General features: G+C 39.8%; 1 protein-coding gene across 1 annotated transcript; it reads right to left on the bottom strand.

Annotated features, from left to right (window-relative positions):
• Positions 1-17,332: 17,332 nt before the first annotated feature.
• On the bottom strand, positions 17,333-17,837 carry LOC133829025 (rac-like GTP-binding protein RHO1). Its single transcript, XM_062259002.1, has 3 exons — positions 17,731-17,837; positions 17,535-17,644; positions 17,333-17,420 (listed from the first exon to the last, which is right to left on the bottom strand). Exons 1-3 carry the CDS (start codon positions 17,810-17,812, stop codon positions 17,364-17,366), a joined length of 249 nt encoding a protein of 82 aa, XP_062114986.1. The 5' UTR covers positions 17,813-17,837; the 3' UTR covers positions 17,333-17,363.
• Between the last annotated feature and the right edge of the window lie 4,359 nt (positions 17,838-22,196).

Raw genomic sequence — 22,196 nt, 5'->3', positions numbered from 1 at the left:
GATATGAGAATGGTAGGCCAAGATAGAGTAGTTGCGCCATGCGCATGCAGCAAGAGAATGCCCGGACACGGTAGGAAATAGTACCCCAGACCCGAAATGTTGTCATGATGAGTTGAGAGGAATTCAGATAATGACTTGATAAAAGAGACTACTGTGACGCAGTTGAACTGCGAAGGCTAATGAGTTAATGAAATCAGTTCAGAATGGTAAGACAATGATAGAGTATGTCAATAAAGCAAGCAAACAAGTTCTAGAATAACAACAATTCAATCTTCTTTTTATTTTAAAATTTCAGCAAGCATAAATAATATTCAATCACATTAAATTTATTAAAAATCATGATTAAGCTCTCAATTATTTAAGTAGACAACGTAAAAATGGAAAAAACTATTCAACCAAGCACACAGATTTTTATAGCTTCATTCCCATTCAATTTATACAACACATCATTCAATCATATTATCATTGGCTAAACATTGTCAACTTGATTCACACTCTAAACAAAAACTAAACAAAACATAAAATTAAAATAAATATTAACCTAACAAAACTTAAACTTAAACTTAAACAAACTAAGATATCTGCAATGAGCAAAGCAATAAAAATCAAATCCCTTCCCCCAAACTTAATCTAAACATTGTCCCCAATGTATAAATAAAACCTGAAATCCAATGCATTGATCCATTGTATTGACTCTCATCTATATCCTCCTCAATTTTTTATATTTTGAAACACATCAATGAGTGGTTGATGCCCATAATAAGCGCCATACAAGATAACTTGAAGGTTGTCATTCTAAATGCCCTCAAGTTTTGCAAGATATGAATGTACTCTGCATGTCACTCCAATAACACAAGACTTTGAGTGATGAGCTTGGGGAGAAAACTTTGGTAACTCATAAAGGATGTAGAACAGTGAAGGAGTCATCAATTTAAAATATGGATCCACTGGTTGTAACGACCCAAAATTGCTAATAGAGTTTAGTGCCTTGATTAGCGTGTCGGGAGGGCATAATTGATTTATATGTGTGTTTAACTGGTTAATTGTGAGACTATGTGGCATGCATGATTAATATGATTATATAAATATATTATATGCATGTTTATGAGTATTAAATATACATGTCGACCCTTTAGTGTTCATAAGGGCATATTTGTAATTTTGGCCCGTTAAGGGCATAAATGTTATTTTATGTGATATATGATTGAGACCACATTATTATGTGGATATATTTGCAGTATATGGCTCGAGACGGTCCTAGTAAGCGGATTAACTAAATAGTCACAGCGGGGTAGGGGGAGCCTTAGTGTATTTTGGAAATTTAGAGAATAATTTGGGATTTATTGAGTAATGAATAAGTATTTAGTAATTAATTGGACACGATGGGATTAATTGGTAGATGGTAGGAATACTTGAGGAATTAGTGGGAATTAGAAGATGACCATTCTACCCTTAGAGGTAATTGAAGGGTTGGGTTAGTGTTAAGGGGCTATTTGTTCGTTTCTAGTTAGAATATACACTCAGTGAGTTTCTAAGTGATAACCAGAAAGTAGTGGAACCTCTAAGAACACTCTCTCACCCTCTCACTCACGATTCTTTCTCTTTCTCCCTCTTGTGTTGAGCCCTTGAGCTTGCTGAAGGAAAATGCTTGGTTTAAGCTAGATTGGAGCTAAATTTTGGGCTGGTCCAAGCTGAGGAAGACCAAAGCTAAGATCCATCAAGGGTTTCTGAGAAGTTTAAACCATCAATTCAAGTAAGAATTCCAGTTCTAATATGTTGAATTTGGTTGAGTTAGTGGGGAGTTTAGAACTTTTATAAATTTTGGGTTAATAGGAGTAAGAATAGATTATGAGTTGGGTATAATGTTTAGACCAAAGTGATGGGAATTCTAGGCTTAAATTCAGGTTTGGCTGTTGGTTTGGGGTGTGAATTGAGGTTAGGATCGAGGAGAAATGTTGAGAAAATGGAGGATTTTCTGGGTTTAGGGGCTCGGGTCGTGACCCTGTTCTTCAGGTGCTGTGGCCCACATGGGTTTTGGTGGCCGAGAGCCTCTGTTCGCCAGGCGCACTGCAACTCAGAGGAGTGCTAGGTCGCAGATCGTGTCCCCCATTAGGGAGGATTGAGCCTCTGTCTATGTGCGGTCCGTGACCCTCAAGATCAAGTCGCGACCCTAAATGGGAAATTAAGGAAAATAAGGCTTAAGGCTCGGGGAGGCTCGAAAATTCAAACCTAGGCTCTCGGGATGAATTCTACTACCCGGTTTAGTAGAATTCGAGGTCCCAGAGATTAATATTTGTTCCCTAAGTATTTATTTGGATTAGAAATTGATGAGTACCTTTTGGCATTGTGACTAGGTTTATCGCCTAGGCTCAGGACTGACGATCGTGCTCGAGAGTGTTCTGTATTCTTCGCTCGGGATTCGAGGTAAGAAAACTGCACCCATGTGGTTGTGTCTGGGACTAGGGTTCCCTGTATCTGGATATATGTGTTATGTAACTGTATTATTATTATGTGAAATGTGAAAGTGCGGCCTAAGGGAGCCAGGACTAACGATTAGCGCATTAGACGCAGCTCAGCCACTGTGAGCCAGGGTCAGCTAAATAAATAATGGAATTAGCCTAAGTGAGCCGGGGTCGGCTTTGTAAACAGAGGGCTCGGCCTAAGGGCGCCGACCCTGAGCATTTGTATTACTTGTTAAAATATATTCTTGAAAGTACATGTTTACTATTATTAGCTTGATGCTTATATCCTATTGAATTTCTAAATGACCGTATTAAGGTTGATTGAATGCTATTACTATATATCTGTTTGATGTTTATCATTTTCTTGCTGGGCCTTGGCTCACGGGTGCTACGTGGTGCAGGTAAAGGCAAAGGGAAACTGGACCAACAATGAGTTAGAGAGCTCTGGGGGCGAAGTGTACATAGTCAGCTGCTCGTTACAGGGACATAGCCCTAGAACTTGTATTTTTCCATTAGAGTGGCTTTTGGTTGTACTATCTTTTGGAGGTTGTAAAGTATCACTTATTCCCATGTATTAAACATCCATTTTAATGAAAATTAACCGTTTATGATCAAAATATTTTAATCCTAACCTGATGATTCACCTTAGGATCATATTTCTTTTGTTCAAATGACTTGATTAGTAAGTCTTGCACTATTTCAAACACACAGTGTAATAGTCTTGGTTATCCAGGGCGTTAAACTTGGTATCAGAGCGATCTAGATTTAAGGGTTCTTGAAGACTGGCTGGGCATGTACACTCGCTGCTGAAGACAAGCTTGACTCAGGGTTTGGTAACTGTATATATGTGATTACATGCTTAAATGTCTAAATGAAATGTAAATGTTTTAATCTATATGATTAATAGGGAGCATGAGATACTGATAAGGCCTAGCCCTTGACTTTTATGTGATTATAATGAGGCATGCTTATTAGCATTGCTGCTGCATGTGAATGAATGTTTAAATGCTTGTTTGCATCTTGATTGCATATGGCTGGTTGAGTTTCAATGGTGGACTATGGAAAAACTGTTAACTTGTCATCATTGCCTGACTGCCGTGTCGTTCATTATAGATAAACTTGGATAGTTATGCATCCAAGGCGATCAATACGACTAGTCGACATAGGGTTCGAGGCTAGAAATGATCAGCAGGGCCAGAATCCTCCGCTAGTGCCTGAGAACTAGCAACAGATACTTCCTGATATGCAAGCCCAATTAAAGAGTAAAGAAGAACAAATTTTCCTTCTGAGGCAGCAAGCTCCGTCAGGGAGTACTGCCCCTATTGTTCAACCTACTGTGGTCCCAATTGTACAACCACGTGAGGTTGGGAATAGGTGGGAGCCACTTTACGAACGATTTAGAAAGAAACACCCTCCAACCTTTGAGGGAGGACCAAATCCACTGAAGGCTGAACAGTGGATGAGTATGATTACCTCCATTTTGGATTTTATGAGGGTGGAAGGTAATGACAGGGTGGCTTATGCCACTTATATGCTTCAAGAGGATGCTCGTATTTAATGGGAGGTGGCATCACAGAGTCAGGACATTATTGCTATGAGCTGGGATGAGTTCAGAGACCTGTTCGGCCAGAAATATTATAACATTGCTGTCAGGGCAGCGAAGGTGAATGAGTTTATTGGGTTGGTGTAGGGTAGCATGACAGTTACTGAGTATGCCTTGAAGTTTGACAGGCTTGCAAAGTTCACACCAGATTTAGTGTTTACTGATGCAGCTAGACAGGACAGGTTTATTCGAGGGCTTAATGCTATGATAGCTCGAGATGTGAGGATCACATCAGTACCTGGGGGAACGACCTATGCCCAGGCTATTGAGAAGGCTCTTACCGCTGAGGAGGTAGAGAATAAGATTTGGAGGGAGAACACTGCAAGACAGGATGTTCGCAGGATAGTGCCTCCATACTGAGGGTCTGGTAGGGGTGAAGGCCCCAGTGATCTGAAGAGGAATACCCCTGACACTTCGAACACTGCTGGTCCTGATAGGAGGGGTCGGGGTGCTCGGGGTGGCCTCCATGGAAGTAATGAGACATGGAGAAGTTACCTAGAATGCACGAGGTGCAGGAAGCGCCATCCGGATGAATGTCAGGAAAAGGCTTGTTATCTGTGCGGGGTGGTGGGAAACCTCAAGAAGTATTTCCCAACAGTGAAGAAAGAGGAACCAAGGAAGGAGGATAGCTTGACTCCAGCTCGAGTGTTCACCTTGATGGAGGTGGAGGCCGAGGCCAGTCCCTCAATAGTGACAAGTCATCTTTCTAGTGCTGGCTCTTCTTATACTGTATTGATTGATTCTGATGCTACACATTCTTTTGTTTCTAGTAAGGTAATTGATTGATTTTGCAGACCTAGTAAGTATTATACCACGGGGTTTAGGACTATACTGCCTACAAAGGAACTAGTAGTTTCTAGAATATGGATTAGAGCACTGCTAGTGATGGTAGATAGTAGGGAACTATCAGTAGATTTGATCGAATTGAGTATGGATGTCTTTGATATGATTCTAGGGATGGATTGGTTGGTTAGATATGGGGCTACTATAGATTCTAGGAAGAAGATGGTGACCTTTGAGCCTGAGGGTGAGGGTCCCTTTGTTTTCATGGGTGTTGTGCATGGACCCCACATACCCATAATATCAGCATTGAGGTCTAGGGACCTATTATTAGGAGATTGTATAGGTTTTCTAGCCAGTGTGGTGGATACTACCAGAGTCATGTCAGCGGGGCCGGGGGAGATTAGGTTGGTATGCAAGTTCTTGGATGTGTTTCCTGAAGATTTATCAAGACTACCACCGCATTGGGAGATTCATTTTGTCATCGAGTTAGCACCAGGTACAGAGCCAGTGTCGAGGGCACCATATAGGATGGCTTCATCATGACTGAAGGAGTTAAAGATACAGTTGCAAGAGCTTCTTGATTTGGGGTTTATCAGACCTAGCTTCTCGCCATGGGGTGCTCTGGTTCTGTTTGTGAAGAAGAAGGATGAGACTCAGAGAATGTGTATAGACTACATCAAATTGAACAAGTTGACCATAAAGAATAAGTACCCTTTACAAAAGGTCAATGACTTGTTCAATCAGCTGTAGGGAAAGACTGTATTCTCAAAGATTTATCTTCGATCTGGTTATCACCAGTTGAGAATCAAGAACGAGGATATACGGAAGACGACCTTCCGAACGAGGTATGGGCATTATAAGTTCTTGGGCATGTCATTTGGTTTGACCAATGCCCCAGCAGCATTCATGGACTTGATGAACAAGGTGTTCAAGGACTTCTTGGATCAGTTCGGGATTGTCTTCATCGATGACATTTTGGTTTACTTTAGTTCAGAGGTAGAGCATGAGCAACATCTCTGGCAGGTATTGCAGAGACTGAGAAAGCATCGGTTGTATGCCAAGTTTAAGAAGTGTGAGTTCTGGCTACCAGAAGTGACATTTCTTGGACACATTGTTGGTAAGGATGGGATTAAGGTAAATCCAACTAAGGTAGAGGTAGTGAGGGATTGGCCGAGGCTAAGGAACGCCTTAGAGGTTAGGAGCTTCCTTGGATTAGCAAGGTATTATAGACGATTCGTGGAAGGGTTTTCGAAGATTTCTGCACCGATGAAGAATAGACACGGAAGAACCTAAAGTTCTTATGGTCAGATAAGTGTGAGAATAGCTTCCAGGAACTGAAATGATGGCTGATTACTGCTTCTATGTTGAGTTTTCCTTCGGAGGGAGGGAAGTTTGTAGTATATTGTGACGCATTGAGATTGGGATCAGGATGCGTGTTGATGTACAATGAGAAGGTTATTGTGTATGCGTCATGACAGCTTAAGGAGTATGAACAGCGGTACCCTACTGATGATCTGGAGTTGGAAGCAATGGTATTCACACTAAAAGTTTTGTGAAATTATTTATATGGAGAAAAGTGCGAGATATACATCGATCATAAGAGCTTGAAGTGTTTCTTCACCCAAAAGGATTTGAATATGAGGCAGAGACGTTGGTTGGACTTGGTAAAGGACTATGATTGTGATATCCTTTACCACCCAGGGAAAGCCAATGTAGTGGCAGACGCGTTGAACTGGAGGGGCCCGGGACAATTATTTAGCTCTACACAAATATCAGAGGAGATGGCTAAAGCAAGGATAGAGCTGGTTGTGGACCGATTGGCCAATATCACTTTACAATCGACCCTTCTAGAGAGGATAAGAGAGGGTCAAATGGATGATGCATAGTTGCAGGAGGTCAAAGGGAACGTCCTAGCTGGGGTAGCTAAGGACTATTCCATTTCAGAAACAGGTTTACTATGGTATAAGGGTCAGATTTGTGTCCCGACATGTGTGGGTATTAGACGAGAGATACTTGATGAATCCAACACTACACCATACTCACTCCATCCAGGAACCACAAAGATGTATCAGAATCTACGAACTTTATATTGGTGGCCTAGGATGAAGAAGGATATAGTTGAGTACGTGGCAAATGAACATGTCAACAGGTGAAGGTTGAGCATCAGCTACCAGTGGGGTTGCTACAACCTTTGGGTATTCCCGAGTGCAAGAAGGAAGACATTACTATGGATTTTGTGGGAGGTTTACCCAGGATAGTGGGGTTACATGACTCGGTGTGGGTGATAGTAGACAGATACACCAAGTCAGCTCACTTTCTAACAGTGAGGAAGACCTATAATGTGGATCAGTACGCGGAGTTTTATGTGAGGGAGATTGTACGTCTCCATGGGGTTCATAAATCTATAGTATCAAACTGGGATCCCATATTCACCTCCATGTTTTGGGGTGGTTTGTAGAAGGCTATGGGGACTCAATTGAAGTTTAGTACAACCTTTCATCCCCAGACAGATGGACAATCTGAGAGGAAGATTCAGGAATTGGAAGACATGCTTAGAGTATGTGTATTGGACTTTGAGGGGTCTTGGAGTAGGTACCTTCCGTTGATTGAGTTTTCATACAACAACAGTTATCAATCAACGATTGGAGTAGTTCCATGTGAGATGTTGTATGGGAGGAGATGTAGATCGCCCATTCATTGGGATGAGATGGGTGAGAGCAAGTATTTTGGACCAGAGTTGGTTCAGAAGAATAATGAAGCTATTGAGAAGATCCAAGCTCGAATGCTCGCTTCGCAGAGCAGACAGAAAAGCTACGCTGATCCTAAGCATAGGGATGCAGAGTTCCAGGTAGGGGACCACGTGTTTCTGCGAGTGTCACCACTGTGAGGGGTGAGGAGGTTTGGGGAAAAGGGCAAGCTAAGCCCTAGATTCATAGGACGTTTTGAGATCTTGGAGAGGATTGGGCTAGTGGCCTACAGATTGGCACTACCGCTATCACTATCAGGGGTTCATGACGTATTCCACATTTCTATGCTCCTAAAGTACGTCTCAGATACGACTCATGTGTTGAAGTATGAGGATTTGGAGTTGCAGACAGATTTATCATATGCAGAGCGACCAGTTCAGGTCCTAGACAGGAAGGACAAGGTTCTACGGAACAAGACGATTCCTCTAGTCAAAGTGTTTTGGAGGAATAACAAGGTCGAGAAAGCGACCTAGGAGCTTGAGTCAACTATGTGGGATCAGTATCCTGAGTTATTCAGGTAAATTTCTAGGACAAAATTCTCAGTAGGAGGGGATAGTTGTAACGACCCAAAATTGCTAATAGGGCTTAGTGCCTTGATTAGCATGCCAGGAGGGCATAATTGGTTTATATGTGTGTTTAACTGGTTAATTGTGTGACTATGTGGCATGCATGATTAATATGATTATATGAATATATTATATGCATGTTTATGAGTATTAAATATGCATGGGGGCCCTTTAGTGTTCATAAGGTCATATTTGTAATTTTGGCTCGTTAAGGGCATAAATGTGATTTCATATGATATATGGTTGAGACCACATTATTATGTGGATTTATTTGCAGTATATGGCTCAAGACGGTCCTAGTGAGCGGATTAACGAAATAGTCACAGTTAGGTTTAATACCCGGCTCAGGGGAGCCTGGGAGTATTTTAGGGATTCAGAGAATACTTTGGGATTTTATTGAGTAATGAATAAGTATTTGGTAATTAATTAAACACGATGGGATTAACTAGTATAAGGTAGGAACACTTGAGGAATTAGTGGGAATAAGGAAATGACCATTCTACCCTTAGAGGTAATTGAAGGGCTGGGTTAGTGTTAAGGGGCAATTTGGCCCTTTCTAGTTAAGATATACACTCGATGAGTTTCTAAGTGATAACTAGAAAGTAGTGGAACCTCTCAGCACACTCTCACCCTCTCACTCACGATTATTTCTCTCTCCCTCTTGTATTGAGGCCTTGAGCTTGCTGAAGGAAAAGGCTTGATTTAAGCTGGATTGGAGCTAAATTTTGGGCTGGTTCAAGCTGAGGAAGACCAAAGCTAAGATCCATAAAGGGTTTTTGAGGAGTTTAGACCATCAATTTAGGAAATAATTCCAGTTCTAAACTGTTGAATTTGGTTGAGTTAGTGGGGAGTTTAGAACTTGTGTAAATTATGGGTTTTGGTTGAATTTGAGTGTCTAATAGGAGTAAGAATTGGTTATGAGTTAGGTATAATGTTTAGACCAAAGGGATGGGAATTCTAGGCTTAAATTCAGGTTTGGTTGTTGGTTTTGGGTGTGAATTGAGGTTAGGCTCGAGGAGATATGTCGAGAAAGTGGGGGATTTTCTTGGTTTAGGGGCTCAGATCGCGGCCCTATTCTTCAGGTGTCGTGGCTCGCATGAGTTTTGAAGGCTGGGAGCCTCTGTTCGCCATAAAAAAATACTTTCAATAAGACCGAAAAAGTATTATGAAATATATACCATAACACTTTTTGATGTGTTATGGAAAGTAGGTCGGAGCACTTTGTATAACACTTTTCCATAGTTATATACATGTGTTATGGTATAGCCTACGATAACACTTTTTTTGTGTTATTTTAATAGTTATATAAGTATTTCATTATGCTATTTATAAATATATTATATAACACTTTTTTGTACTTATAAAGTAGTGTTATGATACACTTTATAATAACACACATTCTGTATTATAGGAAATAGTTTGCATAACATAATTTTATGCTTATAAACCAGTGTTATTGTAAAAGATACAATAATACATTTTTTGTATTATTCAAATATTTGGATAAGCTTGAATTATTATTATATAAACGTGTACATTATAAATATTTTTTATTGCTTTAATTCAAACCCCTTCATTAAATATACTTAAGACACCCTTAACATTGTACAAATATACTTTTGAGTACCAATTATATGTTTCATAACACATATAACCAAATAATTGTGTCAAAATACATTCAAGATTATCTAAAAAAACAATCCAAAAGTCTTAAGATATTCAACATTACCTAATTAACATAAACAAAACATTCTCACAATAGTCAACAAAATAGTCTTAAGCAGTTGTATATTCAAAAGTAAAGGTAGGAATTCATGATCTTCCAAATGCCAGCACACCAAAGCCTTCCAAATCAAATTTTCTTTTGCACTTCACTTGTTGAATCTGGTAAATAAAACATAAAAGAAAAAATAATGAGGTCATGAAATATCATATCGTTCATCTAAAATAGTCAATAATATCATGACGCATAACCAAATTTACAATAATTGAGTTTGAATAATAAACAAGTTATTATATTACGCACATTACTACAACTATCTATACTCAAGTGACCTTAGAACTTTTATTAAATAATGCATAATATTAATTCAAATTGGCCTCGTTATCATTTTGTCTTTCTCATCTTCCCTATCAAATCAATCAAATAATGCTATCATAATCTTTGATTGCATATCGGTTAATGTTGAACAAGCATTTATATAATCAAATAACCAAATAAATACCTCTTGGAATAACCTTTTGAGAAGGCCATGCAACTGTTGAACCAACAACTTCTCGTATAGTAAGCATCGCATAGTTAGGATGAAATAAATAAGCACTAGGCACAACAACAACATTGGCATTGCTTAACTTATTTTTTTAAGTTGGTGAAGTTAAAAGGCTTGTCTTTGATCTCGATTCCAAGGCTATAGAACAACTGATTATGCAGGTTGTGCTTTGTGGGATAATCATTGTAGTCAATTTTCCAATTTACCATGCTCTCTTCATTCAAAGGGATAAGGGCCGCATACCATCTTCTGTTATGCTCAAAGCTTTTGTTTTGGTTTCAGTTTTATGCCTTTTGCCAGTATATTAGAACATATTTCTTTGTAACATAGATGATCCATAAGCCATGTGTGTCTAGATAGACCGATGATTTCTATGTATCATTGAAAATTTGAGTGGGGCAATGTGCCTAGTAGTATCAACTCAACATACATATTTGACAACACAGCTTCAACTAATTGAGGCCTGTGTATAATAAAAATTTGCACTTGATATTGAATAAGAATGATAATACGACTTGAAACTTGCATTAAGTTAGCCGGTTTGGATTTTAATTTATAGTTAGATATAGTTTTTTGTGGAGGTTTTTTTGTTTTAATCCACCATGCTTTTCAAAGCTAGCAACTTTACTTAGAAGTTAGAATTTAATTGCTAAAGGAGTTTCAAAGCTTCAGTCTCAGACCTAAGATTCATGTCTAGCTAGTAGAGAGAAATGTTTGCTCTTCTAATGAGTTGGCCATTTACTAAAAGATTATCTAAGTTAATTCTGTTTGATCATCCAGAAATAGTCTTGTACATTTTTGTGACATAGAGTATAAATGTTTTTTGTTTTATTCAACCTTTTTCAGTTTGTTTAATGAGAAAGGACAATAGTTATTATTACAGCTTTGGATAGTTAGAAGCCTCACCTTCTCTACTACTAGTCAAGCACAAAATCATGACAAAGTAAAGAAATTTTTTAACTTTTCTATCATGAAGTTTACAGTATATGAACTATTTTATATAACTAACTAAACTGCCATATAGCCAATTCACTTTTCAGTGATTCATTGAGAATCATCACATACTTTAATCAACTTATGATATATATAAAAATATGTAATCATAGTAAACAAACACATTGAACTTTTCAGCTTAATGAAAAGATTCTATATAAACGTGTCTTTACCTCATGCACGTGTTGGTTTAGATATTTCAAGAAAATAAAAGCACTGACATAAGGTGGGTCAAATGATAGCAAGTGGTAGGTGCCAATAGTTGATACTTCATTTTCAGCCCACAAATCCAACACAACCCAACCTACCATACCATAATACCATACCAAACAAAACAAAGAAAATAGGAAGAGCAATCCCAGGGACGCAGGCACCAACAGTTCCAAAAAACATCAAAGCATAGTCTACTCTATTAGCACCACTAATCAAGCCAAATAGTGAAATAGTGTTGTTGCCGCTGCTAGTTTTATTTCTTTCTCTTAGAGCCATATTAATAAAGATTCTTTAGAAAACTGAACTAAAGATTTATTTATATATATATAAACTGAAACTGTAAGCGTAGAAGACTTACCATCCAAAGATCTGAAGACTAAACTGTTCGGGGACTGATTAGGAGAAGCCGAGAGGTGTGAGTGTGTGATTGTGTGTCTCAGGAAAATAACTTCAGTGAGCTTTCTATGGAGTGGCGAGGAGAAACATCAATTTCAGAACAGAGGGACGATAAGGCTTTGGGGTGCTGAAGAGGGAAAGGGGAAAATCATAAATAAAGTTTTATGAAACAGTACCACAAACACAAGCTCTTAGAATCAAGAACATACTCTGTAGACGATTGGAAATGCCAAAGACGGAGCCAAACGATTGGAAACACCGAAGAGCCAAAAGTTGGACAAAGTAGATGATCGAAGACACCGTAGGCGATTGGAAACGCCGAAGATGATCGGAGTCGAACAAGATATTTCCTAGAAAATTCTTTAGAGCTTTGTAATTAAAAAAGGAATTAATGATTGGCATTTTAGATAGAAAAAAGATTCAAATAAACGATAATTCTGCATAGCAAAGAGAATGCAAAAAAAATCACAAAGAATCTCAGCTACAAACATTCAACAAAATAGATCTAAAGGCCGACAGATCTTAAACAAAACAATTTAAGTATTTCGTAAATTATACTCATAATATACGAAATATATATACATAGACCACATACATGAGTAAACTATCCGTACAAACTAACGATAACTACAACACACCTAACCAAAATTAAAAACCCAACTGAATCAGATCTAAGAAAAATCAACAAAATGCGAGTAGCAAAACCAATACATATAGATTCAAAGACCATAAGTGTTGGTTTTTATTGATCAAATCAGAGATTATACGCAGCGGAACAACAATCAAATTGTCAGATTAATCCCATAAGATTTCTAGATCTACTTCTTCACACTCATATATATATTGAATCAAGGACAAGAATAGAAAAAATTACCTCAGGTCCTTCCTTGCTGCTATCTTTTCGTATGGCTGAATCCTTGAGATCTCACACCAAGATCTTCCAAAATGTTCTCGGGCACACAAAGAACGAGTGTGGGCTCGCTATACAAATAATAGGCAATAACTATTTATCAGATGTTCTCAACACATGAGATCTGATAAAGTTTGGACCTAGGTTTTGTGAAGAACAATGACCTTTGTTTTTGTCACTGTTCTCTTTTCTCTGAGAGAATCCTAGATATTTTTCTATCCCTGAAAAATTACGTTCTGTGAAAAACTGATATCCAATATTTAATAATATCCAATATATTAAAATATTTGTTATTTTAAACAAATTCAAAATAACTGATTAGTTATCAGATTTTTGTTTAAATAATAATATTTTAATCATATTAAAATATCTCATTATTTATTTAATATTTAAATAACTAAAATTGTGGAATCAAGAGACTAAGTCCATCTCTTATGCATGTAGCACAGTGCATGTGCACTGTGCCACACGTGTACCACATGCATGTGCAGGCATGTGATTTTTCCCAATTTTTATTATTATTTAAATACCAAAAATCCAAAAAATAAATTAATTCAAAATTAATTATATTTTTGTTAAATAAAATAATTAATTAATTAATTCTTAATTAATTAATTACACATAATTAAACAATAATTATGTTTGATACATAGAAAAATATTTTACTTATCACATAAGTCCTTTTTGCCCATTTTTGTATTTTCCTTTGACAATGATTGTTTGAGCCATTTTGGGGACCATGGACCTATAACATTAAGCTCCAATAAATTGAAACTAAATAATTAAACTCTTTAATTATAATAGTTAATTTATTAATTCTGATATTACTCCACTATAAATTCAGAATTGCTCTCTTTATGTTATAGAAATACTTTTACATAAATCTTTTTCTTAAGTCGTCCATTGATATAACCATCTTACAATAGTTCAACCCTTTAATTAATTAGTTCATAAATTAGAATGGGAGAATTACCATTTAACCTTTCTAATTTACTTCTTATTCCTTAAGTACCATTAATTCACTAGTGAATAATTAATCTATAATCTAATTATAGATTTGAGCTCAAAATCATTCAGTTCCAGAATTAACCCTTAAGGGAACTAATATACGATCCGTTAGGAAAGATTAGATTATGTATTGTTGATACATGTTCCCATCCATCCATGATATTAAATCTCCAAAACAAAAGTCATTAGCCTCATTCTTTGAAGAGACCTTAACGAATGAATCAAAAGATTTAATAAACATGAACAGGAGTTCATGAACACTCAGGATTTAGGTTGATCTATAAATGATCATCAGTTATGATATGAATTACAAGTCTTTATTATTAAATGGTTTTTGGATAAAGACTTTAATTCATATCGGTCCATGTCATATATAATCATATTATATTAAGCACCTTTACCGAAATGTCTTTCTACATCAATAATCCGAATCTAGATTATTTGTATCATTATGATACTCAGTAAACCGTACTTACAACTCCAATTAAAGAATTCCATAACTTTAATTTGTTGTTGTTGACTATTTTTATTCATTCATGTGACCTTAATTATCTCGTACTAATACAAGATCACATCCTCAATAATGAATATGGAATTTTTTTTCTTCTGATATTTACAAAATTATTCAAACAATAATTTAACAATCTCAATATGACAATAATAATAAATCATTGTATTTATTTATTCACCGAAAAAACAAATGTCTTTACATGCTTTTAGGACACACTCCTAACAATCTCCCACTTGTACTTAAAGCAAGTGAGGCATTTCTCTCAATCCCATATTACGTACATGACCCTCGATTTGCTTTGCTAGAAGCGTCTTCGTGAACAGGTCTGCAAGGTTGTGTTCTGATATGACTTCAGAATGGACACATCTCCTTTATGTACGATTTCTTTGACTAACTGGTATTTGCATTCTATATGCTTTCCCCTCTTGTGGCTTCTTGGTTCTTTAGAATTGGCCACTGCTCTACTGTTGTCACAGTAAAGAACAAGTGATTTCTCCACTTCTGGAACAACTTTCAGATCGGAGTAGAACCTTTTGAGTCACAGAGCCTCCATAGCTGCTTCACAAGCCACTATATTCTCGGCTTCTATGGTGGAGTCTACATGCTGGTTTGCTTAATGCTTTTCCAGACTAATGCTCCTCCTCCAAGAATAAACACTGATCCAGAAGTCAATTCCTGACTATCTCTTTCTGATTGAAAATCAGAATCAGTGTAACCAGTGGGGTTCAGGTCTCCACCTGAATATACAAGCATATAATCTCTAGTATTTCTAAGATACTTGAGAATATTCTTCACTGCAATCCAATGACTCAATCCAGGATTGGATTGATAACGGCTGACTATCCCTACTGCATAACAAATGTCAGGTCTTGTACACACATGGCGTACATCAGATTGCCTACTACTGAGGCATAGGGATACTGTCTCATGTCTTCCTCTTCCTGAGGTGTTTTGAGACACTACTCTTTGGAAAGGAATACTCCAGAATGGGTTGGCATATCTCCCTTTTTGGAGTTTTGCTTATTAAAGCGTTTTAGCAGCTTATCAATATAAGCTGCTTGAGACAATGCCTAAGTTTTGTTCTGTCTATCTCTAAGAATCTTAATGCCCAGAACATACTTGGCTTCTCCCAAATCTTACATTTGGAATTGTTTAGCTAACCAGTTCTTTACATTTGATAATGTCTCTACATCATTCTCAATGAGTAGGATATCATCAACATAAAGAACGAGGAATACTAATATACCATCTTTGATTTGTTTATAGACACAAAGATCGTCAACATTTTTGTTCAACAACCAAATGTTTTTCTTGTGTCATCAAATCTAAGATTCCAAGATCTAGAAGCTTGTTTGAGTCCATGAATGGACCTAAGAAGCTTGCAAACCTTTTGCTCTTGATCTTTTAATTCGAACCCTTCTGGTTGAGACATGTAAATGGTTTTGTCAAGGTAGCCATTCAGAAAAGCTGCTTTGACATCCAATGAAACATCGACATCCAAAATAGCAAAACACGAAAATCGAATATCTAAGCACAAAGAGACAATATAATAGATCCAACACTTCGCAAAGCAATAATTTTCCTTTCTTTTCTTTCCAAAGGAGAGAATGAAGAGTGAGAAATCAATCAAAACATTACCTCTGGCGACACAATTCCCTGGCCTCGGCAGAATCAGCCAATGGAGTGGAGTAACGAAGGAGAGAAGGAGAGAGATTGTGTTGTTTGGGAGCTTAGAAAAAATGGAAATGAGCGGGTTTATATAGTGAGAGAAGGTTAGGCCAGATCAGGGGAACTACCACCAATCCAACAACAAAGCCAAGGACAATCACAAATGTGAGTACACACACATTTATATATATATAATTTGAATTGATGGATCTAGGCATGGATTAAAGCAGCCAAGAAGTCTATGCTCAGATGACCCAAATACATAACGTAATGCCTGATTCAAGCAGTACAATAACAATACCTATGGGAACAATCAAAACATGACGTAATGCCTGAATCCATAGAAAAGCAAGGTTGATTTCCTAACTGGGATATATTCCAGTCTATTACATTAATACAATCAAAACAATCAAAACTTGGAGTTAATATATAAGGTCGGCAACCATGCAACTCAACAATAGAGGACCACAACAGTTCCAAGAAAAGCAAAACACCATTTATCACCTGATGGTTCTTCTTCATTCTTCTTCTTCTTCTTCTTCTTCTTCTTCAACAGAGTTTCATGACCAGATTGTACAAGTGGACAATACCATTCATGAACTCCTACTTCTGAATAATAAGTAAAATGTAAAAAAAAAAAGGTGAGGAAATTGGGGGGGGGGGGGGGGGGGGGTTACAGTCAAAATGGAAGATTGTTTGTCTCTTTACACCTATTCTCTCCAGTCACAATATGGAGCAAGCCTTTTGTGCTTTGCTTTTCTTTTTCTTTTGCTTCGGCGGTTGAAGAACAACTCTTATGGGCGCATCAAAGACTGCTTTCACATTCAGAGTATACGAGGTGAGTTTGTTAAGAAAAGAAGCCAATTTCATCAGAAGGGAAAAGCTAAGTTTACTGAGCAAGTGATACTACTACATACCTGCTGTGTCTTTGAACTACATTCAATATAAGCAGGTGCTCCAATAAGCTTTCGCAGTTCCTCCCCCTAAATGTGATACAAAGGTCAATGTAAAGAAGGTAAAAAAAAGTGAAATTATGTAATCCATTAGAGCATGTAAGGAGTGAATTTTCACCTGAGCTGCAGTAATTGGCACGACACCAGGATGGTCTATAAAGAACTACTTATCATCCCGAAGGTCTAGCTCGTCAAAATCAAAAGGAAAGGGAAAAATGAAAAAAGGTTCATTCTTGTTCATGCTATTATCAGAAGTTCCATCAACTAAACAATATGGTACTTAATAAACAAGAATAATTGGGACACCGGGTGCATAATGCTTCAATTCTGGAATCCACTAAAGTGGAAACATTAAAAATTTGATGGGAGACATCAGCGCATTAATGGGATTACCAACTCCAAATGAATGTTATAATAAATCGTAACTGCCTATACGAAAACAAAGCCTAACCTTCTTGGAAACATTTTCATAGCTAGCTTTGCTAATGAGAGAGAATGCCAGTATAAAAACATCTGCCCCACGATAACTCAAGGGTCTTAACCTGTTATAGTCCTCCTGTCCTGTTCCACAGAAACAAATTCAGACCTAGAAAAGAAAATCTGTATAATACAACTGCATAAATTAAATTGTAATCATGCATAGTTACCGGTTGTATCCCATAATCCCAAGTTAACAGTGCTTCCATTCACAACCACATTTGCACTGAAATTGTCGAAAACAGTTGGCATGTAATCCTGTTTTCCACCAAAGAATGAAATGAATATGATTTCAATTGTAGAACAAACCTAGAATTCCTCTTCTAGAACTTACAAATCAAAACAGACACCACCCTAATTTTTTTGGAAATTTAAGAGCAGGGGATTGAAAACCCATAATCTTACCAACTAGCAGCACATTAATACAATTAAAAACAGTCTCAAAGGTCACAAAACCACAATCTAAATTTTAGTCATTGGACAAAATGATATGCAATCGCATATCAGATAATCTTTCCAAAGAAAGAGTAAACAACTAAAACCAAAAAAAATTAGAAAGGGGACCAAAAACACGTTTGAAGCTTTAGTTTATTTCTCCCAATTAAGGAGAGCAATTTAAACAACCAAAAAAAGAAAGAAAACCCAGGAAATAATAAAGAAAATGATTAAAAGGGGTTGAATTTTCTCGCGCATTCTTTCGCATTAAAATTCAAACTCAAAAATATATGTGGAAAAATTATCAGAGAAATTTAAAAAAAAAATTAAAAAAATCAAATGTGGAAACTAACTGTGGGGAATGTATTGCTGGTGTAGGAGATTCGAAGACATGTCTTTCCCACAGCTCCATCCCCAAAAGCACAAATAATCGCATTACACTTAATAATCGGGATACTTTAACACACAAGGCTATAGGGGTAACTACTAAGATTTATAGAGCTATCTCAAAAGTTGTCTTTCTCCTTATCTTTGCTACTGATTTCTTTTGTGTCTTGTAAACCAAATTGTGCATGTACGCCCTGGATTTCCCACGGGCTGTTTAGCAGGACGATCCTCGGACTAAACATGATTTAGCCCGAGGCTCCCACAGGCCAGAGGCTTTATCTTCAGGACGGGCCCTTTCTAGCTCGAGGGGATGGAGTTTCCTGCTCCTTCTTGTTGTTCCAGGAGCTGGGAACAACATCCGACGACCACTGAAGGATCAGCTCGGGTTATGGATTGCTCCGGTAGCGAGCTTCTCAGGAAGCTCTGACCCTATGGGAGGTCAACACGCAAGATAAACGTGCATAATCCTGCCATCACGTGTCCGATATCCCCCTGACTTCTCGGACACGCCGCAGGAACGTGCGTATTCAGACACCCACGGATGGGTTGGGCCGTGCGGCCCATTATCTCCTTCCATACTGATTAGACCACACTTGTGTGTCAGGTTTAGGAAGTAATCATGAATATCACAGACTTGATATGACAAATGGCAAGGTCACGGGATGACCTCCCTACCAATTTCCAGGTGCCTTCTCCTATAAATATGGAGACCCTGGGAATTGATAGGGGTTGGAAAAAATAGTCTTGTAAGAACTATATATTTTGTAAACCAATTACCCAGAAAAGATCAATAATATTGACTAGTGGAGTAGAAGGATTTTAACCTTCGAACCACTTAAAAAACGTGTTTAGGGTCACCTAGTTCTTCTCACAAAGATTTCATATCTGCGGCGGTTCTACTTTTAAGTACTAATCTCTTTCTCTTCTTCTCTTAATTACCTGTTGCCGAAGAACCGCGTCAACAGTTTGGTGCTTTCATTGAGAGCGAATCTAATTAGTACTACCACAAACATACAACTATGGTGACCACTCGATCCAAACATGGCAACGAGACAGAACAGCATGATGGGCAGGAGGCCCGCCATGTTGCCCTCCCCGAGGAGCAAGTTCCTGAAGTCCAGCAAAGGCCAGGAAAGCAGCCGGCCGGCCAAGACGATACTGGTAGTTCGACGCCCCGGCCGCCTAATCCGAATCCAGGTTATTATACTGCGGTGGAGATGGAGAATGCTCAACTGAGGAGCCAGCTAGCAGCAGCTGGTCAGCAAATCCAGGATATTCTGAGTCGACTACCCCCTCTCACAACCAACGGTAACGTTGGAGAGAGGGAAGGTGAGGCTCCTAAGTCTCGCCAGAGTAATCGATCCAGGTATAGCCGTTCGGGTAGACTCCCTGCAGCCAACTCCACCCCTTCATCACGCCATCAAGAGGCGAACTTCAGGGAAATGCCTCAGACCGAACCGCAGCAGTACAGCCGTTCGGTTAGGACATCAACCCCTAGCTCTCAGCCTTCCTCGAGGACACCCAGAAGAGATAGGGGAAATTCCCAAAGGAGGGCCGAGGAGATCCGGAGACGTCAGCCCGTCCCCGAAGAGCGTCCAGTTCCTCGTCCAGATCGCCCAGCGCGAAACCATCAAGCTGGCAGGGCCGAGAGGCCCCCACCAAATTTAGTCCGTCCAGACGGCACTAGGATCGCCTCTCCGGTCAGACATCCTCCCTCTCCCATCAGATATCCGTCTCCTCAAACCATCCGAGACATCCCGGCCTACATAAATAGTAGGAGAGACCCGCCATCGGCCGGGCCTTCCCGGCGCAGCAGGGTGCCGGGGGAAGGATCAGGTCGGGGCCGCCAAAGACGCACATCGAGCCTGTCCAGCAGGAGTCACAGGACCGGTAGTGCACGGAGTGATCTTTCGGGAGGAGACCTGCGACAGCGACTAAGTTCAGCACAAAGTCACCATAATACCCAGGGAGGCGACCTTCGAGATCGCCTCAACTCTCACAGAGAGGATCGAGTTAGGGATGGTAGCCAGGCCCGCTCAGTTGGGGTCCGATCCGAAGTACGTAATGGCGGGAATGCCCCAAATGACCTATCTCCAGATAGGAGGGGCAATAACCCGCCTAATATGTACAACGGGTCCGGAGCTGTTGAACAGCCCCGGAATAACCCAGGATCTCAGGACAAAACCTTAGAGCGCTTAACTCAAATGGAGGAGCTGATGAAGAAGCTCCTGTCAGAGAAAGAAAAAGACGAATATGATTCAGGGGATGAGATGGAGCTCTTCGCCCCCAACATAGCAGCAACGGCATACCCTTCTGGCTTTCGTATGCCTCACTTGTCAAAGTTCAACGGGGATGGAGACCCATCTGACCACTTAGGGATGTTCAACACCCTAATGATGGCTCATAACATCGGGCCGGAGCTTCGTTGCTTGATCTTTCCTTCCACCCTAACTGGACCTGCCAGGCAGTGGTTCAAACAAAGTAAAAGGCAGTCAATCAGCTCCTGGAAGACCTTTTCGGCTGACTTCAAGAGGGCATTCCGCGCCTCTCAGGCCGCCAGGGTCCAGGCCGACTCCCTAGCTAACGTGAGACAGCAACCTGGAGAAACGCTAAAAGCCTACTTGAGCAGATTTGCAAATGTCGCTGCTCGAGCCAGAGATGCCGACGACAGCTCCAAACTCATGGCTATGAGGACCGGGATCCTAGTAGGCGGAGATCTGTGGAAGGATATTCAAAGGAGGGGGGTCAGCTCAGTTAGTGAATTCCTTAACAGAGCCCAAGAATGGATAAACTTGGAGGAAGCTGAAGCTTCAGCCGCGGGGACCAGGCAGGTCCTCGAGAAGCCCGCTGGGGCGGGAACAGAGATCGTAGTAGCGACTCCCGACGTCACGCAGAGCAACCAGCCCGGTGGCGGCAAAAGAAAAGGAAATGGTGAAAACGTCCAGCACGGTCAAAAGAAGAATAAGTCCGTGGATAAATTCAAGCCCGTGTTCACAGCGTATACCGAGCTCACCCAAACCAGAGAGAATATTTTCCTGGCCAACGCTACGCGAGTCCCCTGGAAAAGACCGGAGCCAATAAAGCACCCTAAGGGAAAGAGAGACGCTTCCAAATTCTGCCGTTTTCAAAACGACGTCGGGCACAATACCGACGACTGCAGGCACCTCAAAGATGAAATCGAGACTCTCATCTGAGCAGGTCCGTTGGCGCAATACTCGCGGAACAGGGTCCCCACAGGTCGACCCGCTCCGGAGATCCCAGCCAGTCAACCTGGACCTCGAGTAGATCAGGACGTCCCTCCCCCTGTGGTCGAGGGAGAGATTTCCACCATCTCTGGAGGGCCACACATGGCTGGCACGAACAGAGGCGCCCAGAAGAGGTACATAAATGAGTTGAAGGCCCACAATGGAGGGGAGTTCGTCCCGGAACAGCGTCAATCAAAACAACAAAGGTTAGAGAAACAACCAGTCACTTTCACGGAGGAGGACGCGGGCCGTGTCCAATTCCCTCACAACGATCCCTTGGTCGTAGCAGTCCAGCTCGCCAACCGAAGAGTAAGGAGGGTGTTAGTGGACAATGGGAGCTCGGTGAATCTCCTATTCCGTTCAACCTTAGAAAAAATGGGTCTGACCGTCTCCGAGCTAAAGGCAACCTCGATGATGCTATATGGTTTTTCAGGCGAAGGGTCAGCAGCGATAGGAACGATCGAGCTGGTGATCACCCTAGGCGACGAGTCCCGAACAGTGTCCAAACTGCTCGAATTCGTAGTCATTGACTGCTCCGCTGCCTACAATGCAATTTTGGGCCGACCAAC

Source organism: Humulus lupulus, chromosome 4 (assembly GCF_963169125.1).
Source record: "Humulus lupulus chromosome 4, drHumLupu1.1, whole genome shotgun sequence".
Taxonomy (NCBI): domain Eukaryota; kingdom Viridiplantae; phylum Streptophyta; class Magnoliopsida; order Rosales; family Cannabaceae; genus Humulus; species Humulus lupulus.
This window is presented reverse-complemented; position numbering and strand designations above follow the sequence as displayed.